Source organism: Macaca fascicularis, chromosome 5 (assembly GCF_037993035.2).
Source record: "Macaca fascicularis isolate 582-1 chromosome 5, T2T-MFA8v1.1".
NCBI lineage: Eukaryota > Metazoa > Chordata > Mammalia > Primates > Cercopithecidae > Macaca > Macaca fascicularis.
Window position 1 is genome coordinate 65,651,559 of NC_088379.1, and position 15,048 is coordinate 65,666,606.

The 15,048-nt window shown below is 34.9% G+C and overlaps 1 protein-coding gene across 1 annotated transcript in view; it reads left to right on the forward strand.

Annotated features, from left to right (window-relative positions):
• Positions 1-961: 961 nt before the first annotated feature.
• TMPRSS11F (transmembrane serine protease 11F) overlaps positions 962-15,048 on the forward strand; it is a 57,668-nt gene continuing 43,581 nt past the window's right edge. The window contains exons 1-2 of the mRNA XM_045391922.2: positions 962-1,102; positions 10,486-10,687. Of these exons, the coding sequence (XP_045247857.2) occupies positions 962-1,102; positions 10,486-10,687 (343 nt within the window). The remainder of the gene's footprint in view (positions 1,103-10,485; positions 10,688-15,048) is intronic.

Genomic DNA, 15,048 nt, shown 5'->3' on the forward strand with positions numbered 1-15,048 from the left:
GAATATATAAACTTATTCAACATAAACTATTGGCTCTTTGTTTCAAATTTCGAGACACATTATTTAGGTGGTTGATTTAAAACAAAGCTAAACATTAAAGTCTGAACAAAAAAAGCAGACTTGTAAAATTTTTAGGGAGCTGTACCTTCATCATTATATCCACCTGGTATATAATTCCTATTCATATTTCTTAATTTATAAAAGATATGTGGCAAATGCTTTCTCAGCATGACCCTAATTTTTCACCAAGGCAATAAGGGGATTTAACCCTCTGGTTTGGCCAATCAGTAGGAAGAACTGTAAATGTGTAAGTGATTTTATTTCTGTTACTGGAGTACCGGACCTTCTTTTGTTCACTAGAGAATACCCAGAGCCTAGAATAGTGTTAGGTTACATAGTAGGTGCTCAATTAGAACTTGTTGACTGAATTAGATATGACATACGGATTATATCCATTTTGAATGTTCTTAGGAAAATACAGTTAGTGTAGGAGATGCAAACTTTGGGAATGCATGCCTAAAAAGCATCATCAGACTAAGTAAAGGTGAGGGGAGCTTTCTCAGGAAGTTAGAAGGAAAGGTTTTAAGAATAGGCTAGACAACATTATGGTAGGGTTCTGATAAAGTGGATGTTAGTATTGATGAATGAAGTGGAACAATTCTAAGTTAACTGTAAATTCTGTGATTCTGTCAGGTCCTGGGTAAAATAAAAAAAGAAATCCTTCAAATCCCTACCGCCATACTTACAAATACATTTGTACTACAGCTAGTCTCAGAGGAAGCAGGTCCCTTTATCAAAGACTAACTTCTCTAGATCACAGCCTTTTCTACCTCTTCTGAAGCAATAATCTCTTCTGAGGACAGAGAGGAAATGAAAGGCATGCTGGTTCCTTATTTACAAGTCAAAGCCTACCCAGGAGTTTTATATGTTGGAAAGATTTTATGGAGGTGACATTAGAAAAATGAAGGTGTGCTCATTGGGTATATGGCGGGTAAAGGCTGGAGAACGGAATGCAAGAGACATCAGTAGGGACTGGGTGACAGATCGTGCTGCCCAGGGCTCCATCGTGGAGGATCTTCAGGATTTTGCTGAAGCAATTGTAGTCAGTGTGAAATTCAGCAATTAATTCTTGCAAATGTGTCTCAGGGGTCCCTTCCTGTGGGGAGATTACATACTGGCAGACTTCTGTACACCTTCTCCATCCCAGAACATCTTTGCTGTAAGTCTGTGTTATACACTAGAGTTCCATATACGCATTAATTTGAGAACAATGTCACTACTTTCAAATGTTTCATATCCACTGGATTATCATTTTTCTCTGCACAGATTATAGACCTTGACATCCTCCTTAACTCTTCTCTTTCTCTCACGTTCTACAACCAATTCGTCAGCAAATTCTGTCAGCTATAACTTCACAATGTATTCTGAATCCAGTTATATGTTCTGATTTCCTTGTTGCTAGCATCCTACTCCAAGCAGCCATCATCTCAGACCAGAACTATTTCAAGGGTTCCCTAATCAGTTTCTCTGCTTCCACTTTTCACACCTTCATTGCTGCCTTCCACCCAGTGTATTCTCCACAGGGTCATCCTTTTAAAAAGATCAGTCCCATCCACAGGGATCAAAACTCCAAAATCATTCTTTTTTTTTTCTTTGAGACGGAGTCTCACTTTGTCTCCAGACTGGAGTGCAGTGGGACAATCTCAGTTCACTGCAGCCTCTGCCTCTCAGGTTAAAGCAATTCTTCTGCCTCAGCCTCCTGAGTAGCTGGGACTACAGGCAAGTGCTACCACACCCAGCTAATTTTTGTATTTTTAGTAGAGATGGGGTTTCACCATGTTGGCCAGGATGGTCTCGATCTCTTGACCTCATGATCCGCCCACCAGGGCCTTTTAAAGTGCTGGGAACAAAATGGTTGTTATTGTGGCCTGCTGGGTTATGATGTGGTCTATAATGATCTCTGATTCCATCATCTTTCCTCTTCCACTTGCACACTGCCTACTAGCCACACTGACTTTCTGCTCTTCTGCAAATTCACCAACTCTGCTCCTACATCAGGGCCCTTGTAATGACTATTTCTTTTGCTGTATCATTTTCCCCTTAGATAGTTGCATGGCTCCGTCTTTCACCTTGTTAATGTCTCCAGTTAGATATCACCTTTGCAGAGTAATCTCCCCTGATCACATTAATCCTACCACCTCCCTCACTGTACCCTCGTTATTCTCTATCCTCTTACTTGATACCTGACATTTGTGTATAGATTTGTTATTGCACAAACTGTCTTTTCCATTGGGACACACAAAGGCAGTCTATATCCTTAGTACGGCCATAACCATATAACTAAATTAGTGTCTGGAACATAGTAAATGTCCAATGAACATGTACTAATCGAACATGAGCTAAATGAATGAATGAAATTTATTTTTATTAATACTATACTTGGCAGTTAAACTATAAAGTCTTCTTGAGGTAGAAAATGTGACCATTCTAATATAAGAAAACTGCATAAATTCTCCTTGTATTTGTATGAATGAAATTAAGTGACTAAGTATTGTTACTTGTGTAGCTGCTATCAGAAGTATAGTTGACCTTGCTGATACTGTAGCATGAGAGTAGTGCTTCCAAGATGGTAATAATGATTTTGAAACTCAGCTATAAAGAGAGAGAGATCTTTTACTGAATCTAGAACTCAAAGGTCTAAAAAATGTTTTCAAAGAAAGTTTCAGAAAACTCATGAAATTATTATAACCAGTTTCTTTAAATGTCTTATATGTTTTACATTATATTCCATTATGTAAATAATATTTAATATTTTCCCCCATGTACAGAGCTATTACACATTCCAATAAAGGAGCAGGGTGCTATGCAATTACTGCCCACACTCCACAATTTCATTCTTCTTCATTGACTCTTTTGTCAAACCAGTCATTTCTAGCTGATAGGAAGCTAATTTTGATAACTAACTCATAGTTGTAACCACCCCATCACCCCAGTTTCCCCCCACTTTGCCAGTTCTTGATGCTTCTTAAGTCACTTATCATAATGACATTTATAGAATATGCCCTCGTATGTCTTTTGAGAAAACCAAGGACATTTTTTTGCAGTCCTCTGATTAGTGTTTCTTATCTTTGGAATTTTTATTGAGTCCAAAGCAAATTTTGCCTCATCATGAAAATACCAGTGTCATGACGACTTAGATGGCTGTATCATTTTAAGTGCTGCAACAACATAATTAGCTCCTCCTTTTTACTATCTGTCTCCCGTTGCCAGTGTTTCTGACTCATGCTTTCCAGTATTGCCAATAGACCTACCACAGAAACAGATCTCCCAAAGGGAATCCCACTGCCATCCACAGAACTAAATTGGACTCTATTGACGTGTACTCCATTCCTGTGACTGTTCAAGTTTTATTTCTATTTAAATTACCAAAAGGCTTTAGTTACTGTGTTCTGTTTATTTGAATAGATTTTTTAAATGATATGGACAAATACGCTAGTTATTTTATGTCTCATTACAACATTAATGTGATGTCACAACAATGTCATTTTATTTGGTGTCCACATTGAATTATTAATGGATAAAGCATTATCCCACAAGTTTTTTTTAACAGGTGTATCAGTTTTATTTTAAATATTCTGTGTTTGTTACCTTCAGTCTGTAGATTTTATTTTAATTCTGCTGAGTGGTTAATACCTTAAAGCAGTTAAAATAGAGAATTGTGGCAGTAAATATTGACAGGTTTATATTCTTTATGTTTATGCTTCTAGACATCATTTTGTTCACTTTGCAAGAAATTCAGAAACATTTATTTTTATAAATTTTAAAGAAAAATGATATTAATGAGTAACTTTAACAGTAATTATACAGATTGCTGTGGAGAAAATGCAGAAACGTTCCTAACTATAAACTGTCAGGTCATCTGAAGAATTATATTTAAAGAAAAGACCAAAAACAGAACAAAACAAGGCCCTTTGCTTTAGGGATTGAAAGAAACAGGACTATCCACCAATTATTTACTCGTATTTATTATTTGTATTATTTTGGATTCTGACAAAGCCATGAAAGACTTTGATTCTTCATTTTACAGATGAGGAGATTGAAGTACAGAATTTAACTAGCTTGCTGATAGTAGCAGAGCCAGAATTAAACCCAGTCAACTTGTATTTATTTCAGTCATAAAAACCCATCACTAGTTTAGAGGATATGCAGACATTTTCTGTTTAACTTTTAAAAAATTTACTTACATGGAAGATTAGGTTTGAGTTGTGTATTTCTCATTTTTATTCCCATCTTACTTTAACATGAAGAAAGAAAATACAGCAAAACAAACATTTCCACCTTCAAAAGAACTAAAGAACAAACATAATTTTATCTTTTATGATAGATGTAATACAAAGTATGATAAAAGTTGTTAATTTCCAACAAAGAAAAGCCCAGGACCAGATGGCTTCACAGCTGAATTCTGCCAAATATTTAAAGAAGAATTGATACCAGTACTTGCCAATCTCTTGAAGAAGAAGAAAAAAAAAAAGACCTAGAGGGGATGATTTCCAACACATTTTACAAGACCAGCATCACCTTGATACCTAAGAAGACAAAGACATCACAAGAAAAAAAAAAAAAGCTACAGGCAACTTTCTTAGATAAACATTGATGCAAAAATGCTCAATAAAATATATTGAATACAGCAACACATCAAAAATATTATACATCATGATCAAGTGGGATTTAACTTTGGCATGCAAGACTGGTTTAACATACATACATCAATCAATGTGATGCATCACATTAGTAGAATGATAGATAAAAGCCTCATGATTATCTTAATAGAAAATATCTCTGACAAAGTTCAACATTATTTCTTGATAAAAATTTTCAACAGGAATAGAAGGTGTATTAGTCCATTCTCACACTGATATGAAGAAATACCTGAGACTGAGTAATTTATAAAGGAAAGAGGTATAATTGACTCACAGTTCTGCAGGGCTGAGGAGCCTTCAGGAAACTTACAATCATGGCGGAAGGTGAAGCAAACACGTCCTTCTTCGCATGGCAATGACAAGGGGAAGTGCAGCGTGAAGGCAGGGAAAAGCCCCTTATAAAACCATTAGATCTTGTAAGAACTCACTCACTTTCATGAGAACAGCACGGGGTAACCACCCCCATGATTCAGTTACCTCCCACCAGGTCCCTCCCATGACATGTAGGGATAATAACAACTACAATTCAAGATGAGATTTGAATGGGGACACAGCCAAACCACATCAGAAAGGAAATTCTTCAACTCAATAAATGCCATTTATGAAAAACCTACAACCAATATTGTAATCGGTGGGGAAAAACTGAATGCATTTCCACCAACGTCTGTAAAAAGCAAGAATTCCCACTCTTGCCACTTCTGTTCACCATAGTACTGGAACTACTAGCAAGAGCAGTCAGATAAGGAAAAGAAATAAATGGTGTCTGAATCAGAAAGGAAGAAGTAAAATTATTTTGACATGATCTTAAATGTATAAATCCCAAAGATGCCACAAAACACTATTAGAACTAATAAGTGAATTTTATAAAGTTGCAGGATACAAAATCAACATACAAAATCAGTATTATTTCAATACACAAATAACAACCTAATTGAAAAATAAATGAAGAAAACAACTCTATTTCCAGTAGTCAAAAATTTAAAAAGTAATATACCTAGGATAAATTTAACCAAGGAAGTGAAAGATTTGTATGCCAAAACTAGAAAATATGAAAGAAATAAAGACAATACCAATAAATGGAAAGATATCCTATGTTCTGAATCAGAAGAATTACTATTGTTAAAATGTCCATACTAGCCAAAGAAATATATAGATCTAACACAATCCCTATCAAAATCTCAATGGCATTCTTCATAGAAATAGAAAAAAAATCTCCCAAAGTTTGTATGGAGCCATAAAAGACCTTGAATAGCCAAAATAATTCTGAGAAAGAAAAAGTTTGAGACATCACACTTTCTGTTTTAAAATTATATTACAAAGCTATGTTAATCAAAACAGCACCACTGCTGGCATAAAGACAAACACTTAGGCCAGTGAAACATAGTAGAGAGCTTAGAAATTAATCCAGACACATATGATCAACTAATGTTTTTGTTTTGAAACAGGGTCTCACTCTGTCACCCAAGCTGAAGTGCAGTGGTGTGATCACAGCTCACTGTTCCTTTGACCTCCCGGGCTCAGGTAATCCTCCCACCTCAGCCTCTTGAGTAGCTGGGACTACAGGCATGTGCCACCACACCTGACTATTTTTTTAAATATATTTTTTTTGTAGAGAGAGTTTTGCCATGTTGCCCAGGCTGGCCTGAAACTCCTGGACTCAAGTGATCCACCCACCTTGGCCTTTCAAACTGTTGGGATTGTAGGCATGAGCCACTGTGCCTGACCGTAGTCAACTAATTTTTGACAACGGCATCACAAGGACACAATAAGGAAAGGATAGTCTCTGAATAAGTGGTGCCGGTACCAATAAATGGTACTGGTATGGTAAATTAAACAAGATTTCCACATGCAAAAGAATGCAATTAAAACCTTATTTTACACCTTACAAAAAAAAAAAATCAACCCAAAATTGGATAAAAGACCTAAATAGAAGACCAGAAACTACAAAACTTTCAGAAGAGAACATAGGGTAAAAGCTCCTGGACATTGGCCTTGGCAATGATTTTTTTGGGTATCACACCAAAAGCTCAACCCACAAAAGCAAAAATAAATAAACAGAACAGCATTAAACTTAAAAACTTCTACACAGCAAAGGAAACAATTGATAAAATGAAAAGACAGCCCACAGATTGGGAAAAATATTTGCAGCCGTATATCTGATAAAGGGTTAATATCTACGGCTTATAAACAACTCATACAACCCAACAGTGGGGAAAAATAACCTGATAAAAAATTTTCAAAAGACCGGAATAGACATTTCTCTAAAGAAGACATAAAAATGGTCAACAGTATATGAAAAGGTTCTCAACATCATGAATCATCAAAAAATGTAAATTAAAACTAACATGAGATACCACCTCACACTCCTTAGGATGGCCATTACCAAAAAGACGAAAGGTAACAAATGTTGACCACGGTATGGAGAAAAGGGAACCTAGGACAGTGTTGCTGAGAATGTGGATTGGTATAGACATTATAAAAAACAGTATGGAGATTTCTAAAGAAATTAAAAATACAGCTACCATACGACCCAGCAATCTCTCTTCTGGGCTTATACCCAAAGGAAATGAAATCTTCATCTGGTAAAGATATCTGCACTCCCATGTCCATTGCTGCATTATTCACAATAGCTGAGGTAGGGAAACAACCTAAGTGCACATTGACAGACGGATGGATAAGGAAGCTGTGGTAAATACGTACAATGGAATTTTCCTGAGCCCAGAAAAAAAACAAGATCCTGCCATTTGCCATGCATGGATGAGCCTGGAGGATATTAGCTAAGTGACATAAGCCAGAAACAGAGAGAAAAATATTGCATTTTCTCTCAGATGTGTAATATTGTTTTAAAAATACAAAATACAGAGATGCAAACAAAATGGTGGTTATAGGGGCAATTAAATGGGGAGATGTCAGCCAGAGGATACAAAGTAGCAGATATGTAGGATGGAAAGTCTGGAGATCTAATGTACAACATGAGGACTATAGGTAATAAAATTGTATTCTATGTAGGACTCATGCTAAATGAGTAGATTTTAATTGTTGTTGCCACAAAAACAAACAAACAAAAAACGGTTACTAGGTGAGATAAAGGATAAGTGAATTTGTTTCACTATAATAACCTTTTTACTATCTTTATGTATCCCTTAACATCATGTTATATACTTTAAATATACACAATAAAATTTATTTTTCTGAAAAAATGCTGTTGAAAGGTTTCATTTAGCATCCAACTCATTCAGATTTAAATGAACAAAAAATTGTCATGTACAAATCAGGAGAAACATACAGGAATTTTAAAGGCATTAGAGAATTTAAATGTCATCTAAATAATCTTTTTCAAAGCTTAAACCATTTATACATCTAACGTATCTAAACTATAGTCAAAAGCTCAAAGTTTCTTGCATAATTGAGAATGCCCTGAATATATTTTGTTTTATTTATTATGCTTATTACAAGCTTTTCACAACAGCCTAACCAACATATTTCTTAACAATTTTCTGAACACTTTGTTATTTTATTATGACCTTATTTTCCACAATTAGGGTAAACATCACTTCCTTTGCACTTGGCTGGTGTCTGCGTACTGTACCTGCCAGCTACACTTCAAAACACATAAATGGCATTTGGTAAAACTTATTTCAACTTCCACATTAGACAGAAGGCAACATTCCAGTTACGTCAGACTGAAAATAGCTAATCACTAGGCAGAAGAAGCTTATTTTAAAATCAAATGTGACTATGATTTTTTAAAAAGTCCTTTTAAAACGATGCAGTGCTACCATGATGTGATATTTGGCTATCAACCCCTTACATTTTATTAAATTTGATTCTTGGTATTTCGTGCTTCTTGAAGGGAACAGAGTACAGTAATGAAACCCACAAAACTAAGGGGGGAAAAGGAATGGGAATAATAAAATAATTACAGCAGCCATAATATTCACAAGCTACATACTCAAACTATCTATTGCCATAGATTTTGGAAGTGCAGGCTTCGATTATGAGTGAGAAGAATGGTATTTCACATGAGTACACAGTAACTTTTTCATTTTTTCTCTAGGTTATATAATTCTAACCTTAACATTTGCTTTATTAGAATCATATAAACAGATATTAGTGATATAACTAAAATAAAATGAGTCAAAGAGAAAGACCGTAAAACAGATACTTTTCATTTGATTCAGACCCAGACCCAAGTCTAAGGACAGCAAATTGCTCTTTATTAACTATATTGATGTCTTTATTGGAAACACTGTTCTCCTTTAATATTCCTCATCTTGCCTGGAGTCACAGTCATTTACCTGGACATCCAAACAAGTGGGCCATTAATCCTTTTCTTGTCCCACAGATGATCAATCATTCAATGAAGTTCAAGAACTACAGCTAAATCCATCTCTTCCTCTCCACCCCATTCCATAGCCTCAGTTCAGGTCCTCACAATCTCCTTCCCGGACCTTCAATATGACCTCTAAACTGGTCTATCTGTCTGCACTCTTGCCCTAATCCCCATCCTCATTCACATCTGTGTGACTTTTCCAAATCTTCAGAACTCTTCAATCTAATTAAAATTTTTTATTGACTTTCCACCTCCTCCAAAGTAAATTTCCAGGTGTTTACTTTGGATTATGAGACTCCCAGCCCACCAGCTCTACCATATCCTCTTCCCAGAATTGCAGTCTTGTGAAAGACTTGCAATCTCAAACATATATTGAGACAATAAATTCTTAGAAGACAAATGTCATGTTTTATTTATATTTTTATCCCCTATTAGTAATGAATGCTGTTTCACATTTCTACCTTCCCCCACCACCCACATGCTATTTTCTCTGTCTTTTTTTTTTTTTTTAACTCGTGAGCTTTTTTTCCTCAAAATTGTAATCATGTCACTTTATTAATAAAATCTCCTGACACAACCCTTCAAAAAGTTTAGTGTTCCCTCATCTTGTACAAATTTATTTTGGCGCAGTTCACACTATATAATAACTACTTGTTTCCATGTCTATCTCCCCTTTTAAAATGTGGGCATCCCAAAGACAAATAGTTTATCTTAAAATCTGTATACATTTAGGGATCTAGAACAGTTTCTGAACATTATTTTAATGTGGTAGCTACTATTCTAAGGACTTTTTCATGATCTCATTTAACAAAATAAGTTCACAATAAATATTAAGTAAAGTTAAAAGCATAAAGACATTTACAGAAAAATTTCACTTGAAAGATATCATAATATTGAATCTTATTTAAGAATTCAGACAGTAAAGTAAATAAACAGCAACTTTCAAGTTGGATAAAGATAAATGGTGTAAGATATTTTTGAGTAATGGAGGTAAAGCACAGTGGGGTCATGTGAGTCAAATGTAAGTGAAGGATGCTCGTGGGTGGTGGAATCTTACTAAGTGCAATTCACCATTTTTGATTTCATTGGGAGGTGCTAGTAAATGAAAAGAGCCATGATCAGGTCTTCAAAAGTAATGTTGCTACTTTTACAACGTGCCATTAAGAAATTGTTAAGTTTACTTAAAAAGTAGTTATATTAAAATCTAAAAGCCAGTCTTTGTGTTTCACTACCAAAGTTTTAAATTGCCAATAAGCCGGATAAAATACAGTGGGAAGATATCCTCACTTGAATGTCAACATCAGCAGCACTTTATCTAAAACTCATTCTGTGATTGGGGTTTTAGGGGGGATATGCAAAGTAAAACCTACTGTTCTTTTCAAAGTCTAAGTTGCTCACTGTTATTTAGGAGTATAAACAATTTTCATAGAGGAACATAGTAAGTAAACACAGTTGAACTATAATGAATTTTTATTGTCTCTATTTTCTTTCTATTATCACAGACCTGTTGAATTTTCAGAAGCTGAATTCTCACGACTTGAATATCAAAGAAAACAGCAATTTTGGGACTCAGTACGGCTAGCTCTTTTCACATTGGCAATTGTAGCAATCATAGGAATTGCAATTGGTATTGTTACTCATTTTGTTGTTGAGGGTAAGTATCCAGGTCATAGTTCCATTGCCTAAGTACTCCATGACTTCATATCTTGAAATTTTCTGTTATATAAAAAGTGACATTTGCATGATATTAACATTTTAATTACCAGTCTTTCACTGATGTTAAATTATAGTTTGCCTCTGTATTGAGCTCTGTGTTACATATTTCCACCCAGTTAACTTTGTAATAAGCATTGCATTGATAGACATATCTAAAAGAAACACATAAAAAAGAGAAAGAAGAATGAAAAGATCATCTTTAGCATAAAGACAAATTACATAATATGCTGAGAGTTTAGTATACTCTTCTCAGAATCAGTATATTAATGAGTCGCCTCAAGAAAAACTCAGAATATAAGAAGAGTTATCTGAAAAATACTTTTAAAGGGCTAAAGATCAAGCATCATTTTTGAAAAAAAAAAACTTTTTTTATGACTATGGGAAGAAGGAAAAGCTCAGAATTAATTCCCAATTATATATGCAAAAATGGAGAGTCAGTATCATAGTTGAGCCAAATGACAATCAACTAAGATTCATTTATCTTCCTCTTTGGTTTCTGTAGTTTCCTCTTTTTTTTTTTTTTTTTTTTGGAGACAGATTCTTGCCTTATCACTCAGGCTGGAGTACAGTCCCAAGATCCCAGCTCACTGCAACATCCACTTCCCAGGTTCAAGAAATTCTCGTGCCTCAGCCTCCTGAGTAGCTGAGGTTATAGGCACCTGCCACCACACTCAGTTAATTTTTGTATTTTTAGTAGAGTTGGGGTCTCACCATGTTGTCCAGGCTGGTCTCGAACTTGCAACCTCAGGTGATCTGCTCGACTCGGTCTCCCAAAGTACTGGGATTACAAGCATCAGCTACCATGCCCGGTCAATTTCTGCATTTTTAATCACAGGTGATTGAGACTTAAAATTTTAGGCACTCATATCAGTCATGGCAATAAAACTATATTTGAATGATCCGAAGAAGAAATGAAATATTGTCCAACATGCCCAGTTTATCTTCCTACCCTCATTATTGGGGGATTGATAATATCCATCCCTTAGACTCTCATAAGATGAAAGCATAAGCCAAGTTACCCTATATAGTTTTATCTTTTGTTAGTATTTTCTTTGGATTAGGAGGTAATGAAATAGTTTTGTTTTTAAAATGCCTTTCACTCCCAATGCTTAAAAAAGAATAAAATGAAGGGATAGTAAAAATAATCACGAAAAAAGCATTTAGCCATTAAAAAAATCTTAGAGGTTGTCATAGACTGAATAATGCCCCATTCCCATGGAAAGATGTCTATGTCCTAATTGTTAGAATCTGTGAATGTTACCTTATGTAGCAAAAAGGCCTTTCCAGATGTCATTAAACTAATAATATTGAGATGGGATATTATCCTGGTTATTTTGGATAGGTCCTAAATATAACCGCAAGGGTCCTAATAAAAGGGAGGAAAGAAGGTCAAAGGAGGAGGAACAACAAAAGCAAGAGGAGGATGGGACGATGTAAAATGGGACCATCAGCAAAGGAATGAGGGTAGACTCTAAAAAAAGGCAAAAAATAAATTCTCCCCTTACAACCTCTAGAAGGAACCAGCTCTGCCAACTTTTTGATTTTAGCTTTGTAAAACTCACATATAATATATGACCTCCAGAACTGTAAGAGTATAATTTTGTGTTGTTTTAAGTCACCAAACCTACAGTAATTTGTTATAGCAGCAGTAGACAACTAATACAGAGGCTAACACCCAAGGATTTGAGTGTTCTATCTCCAAGACTTTCCTGACTGCAGATAATTGAAAAGTTGCCTGACTGCAGATGGACATTTAGGAAAAGAGGGGAGAAGGCAGACCATGACAAAAGTTAAACAAGTAGAATGGGATATAGAGGTACATAAGATGATGCGGTTTTTAAAACGAACATACCTATTTTTATAACAGAAGGAATTCAGTGAAGGAAATTACATTCTAGTAACCAGGGTAACAACGGGAGACAAATTATTTCTAAAATACTACTTTTACAGATTGTACATGAATAGATCTGAAAGACGGTGGAGTAAAAATTATCAATAATTGTGAAATAATCACAATAGAAATAAGGATTTTAGCAGACATAGTGGTAAAAGTCACATCACCAGGATGGAAGTGTATTTGATGGAGTTATTTTTATTCTAAAGATCTCAGTAGTTACGAATGATCGGCTTTCAGTGTATTATAATTCTGACCAATTATCCACTGTTTTTTAAAATGCGCAATTTTAAAATAAGAATTAATGAAATCAGTGACTTTTGAATATGGTTGATTTATCAGTGCCTTTCAGCCAGAGATCATAGGAATACATCTTCAGATATATACAGGTGAAAAAGAACATAGGCCATGGAGAACCACAGACTGCATAGTAAAAGATTGTTTAAACAAATGCACTATAAGATTTTGGCTTATCTTAGGTGATTCAGGGGGAGGGTTGAAGGAACTGGATCTTTTCTCTGAACTGGATTTTATGTGATTGCTGTCAGAAACCTGGAATAATGCTATGATCGAGTATCTTACTAAATCCTATTTAGAAGGTTAACAGTGAAGTGAGGCTAAAGCTGTAATTTGGTAGAGAAACAGTAGTCACTCCTATCACTCCTATTGGCTAAAATAGGGAGATGATCCATTTTTGTTTTGTTTTATTGTTTTAGATAGTGTTCTTGTCTTTGTCTGAGTTCAGACATAATATGGAATGGTATTTTTTTTTTTTTTTTTTGGTATTCATTGATTATGGTCACATTATGGCTTTGTCTGATGTTGATGTTCAATGGAAATACCAAAACTTAGCTCATGGATATTAGGAACTACCTTTTCCTTCTCAGGTTTTATATTTACAACTCCATAAAATTTTTCTATGCTACTTGAGTATCATTTTTTAAAAAATTACTGTGTTATTAATTGACTATTAAATGCTTGATAGAATTCATGTCTCTATTACTTGACATGATGAAAAGACTTTTAGATTAATGTGTGCTTATTATCCTCAGGATTTCCATTTGGATTCTTATTGATTATTTCCTCAGGGAAAGAAAATGTCTTAAAATGAAATCCTATTTGAATGTTGAATTAATATAACAGCATTTTACATATTTTTTTGAGACTTGCATCTCTTCAACATTGTTGCAAGCATCATCTGCCTTGTTGAAGGTAGCTTTAGTCTGTTTTTTTTTTTTTAATTACTGACTGATATTCATTATCTTAAATATTCCATAATTTACTTGTCATTCAAATACTTAGACATTTGGGTTGTTCCAGGTTTTAGTCATTAAAGCAATACTGCTGTAAATCTTTTTATACGTAGATCTTGTTACACACATCCAAGAGTTTGTCTAGGAACTATGCAGATACAGAATCACTGGGTCATTGGACATACACTTTTTTTTTTTTGAAATGGAATCGTGCTCTGTCACCCAGGCTGTCCTGCAATGGTGCAGTCTTGGCTCACTGCAACCTCTGCCTCCCAGGTTCAAGCAATTCTTCTGCCTCAGTCTCTTGAGTAGCTGGGATTACAGGCACCCTCCACTACGCCCAGATAATTTTTGTGTTTTTAGTACAGACAGGGTTTCACCATGTTGGTGAGGCTGGTCTCGAACTCCTGACCTCGTGATCTGCCCGCCTTGGCCTCCCAAATTGCTGGGATTACAGGAGTGAGCCACCGCTCCTGGCCAGGGCAAGTGCTTTTTTATCATCATGGATAATAACAAACAGTTTTCTACCAGCACTGCATCTCAGTTCCCATTGCTCCATATCCTCACCAACATTTACTGTTGCCATAACTTTTTATATTTGCTAATTTGGTGTAGGTTATAGCGTTATCATCGTAATCTTAATTTCCATTTGTCTGTTCTACAATGATGTTGAGGATCTGTCCATGTCTCAGTCGGTCATTTGGATTTTCTGCTATTGTGAAGTGCCTTTTTAAGTCGTTTTCCCATTTTGTATTGAGTCATCTGTTTTTTCTTTTTGATTTCAAATAGCTCTCTCTGGATATATATATTCATTGTCAGTTGTATGTATTAGAAATATCCTTTGCTAGTGAAAAAATTATACACACACATATATACACACAAATCTTATATAGATTACATATTATGTGTTACACATATTATATACATATATTTTTATGTCTTATAAAGATGTATGTATATAATACTGCCTTCATAACTGTGTAAAGCTCTTTTGAGATTAATGAAGAAAATAATATTCACTACCATTCACATGAAATATGACCCTAACTTAAAAAATTCAAACACTGAATTTGCCAGTTGTCTCAGGATTTTCTGTGTTTGTTGTTATTTTGTTGTTTAGTTACTGGAATTATATAGTAAATTATATTTTCA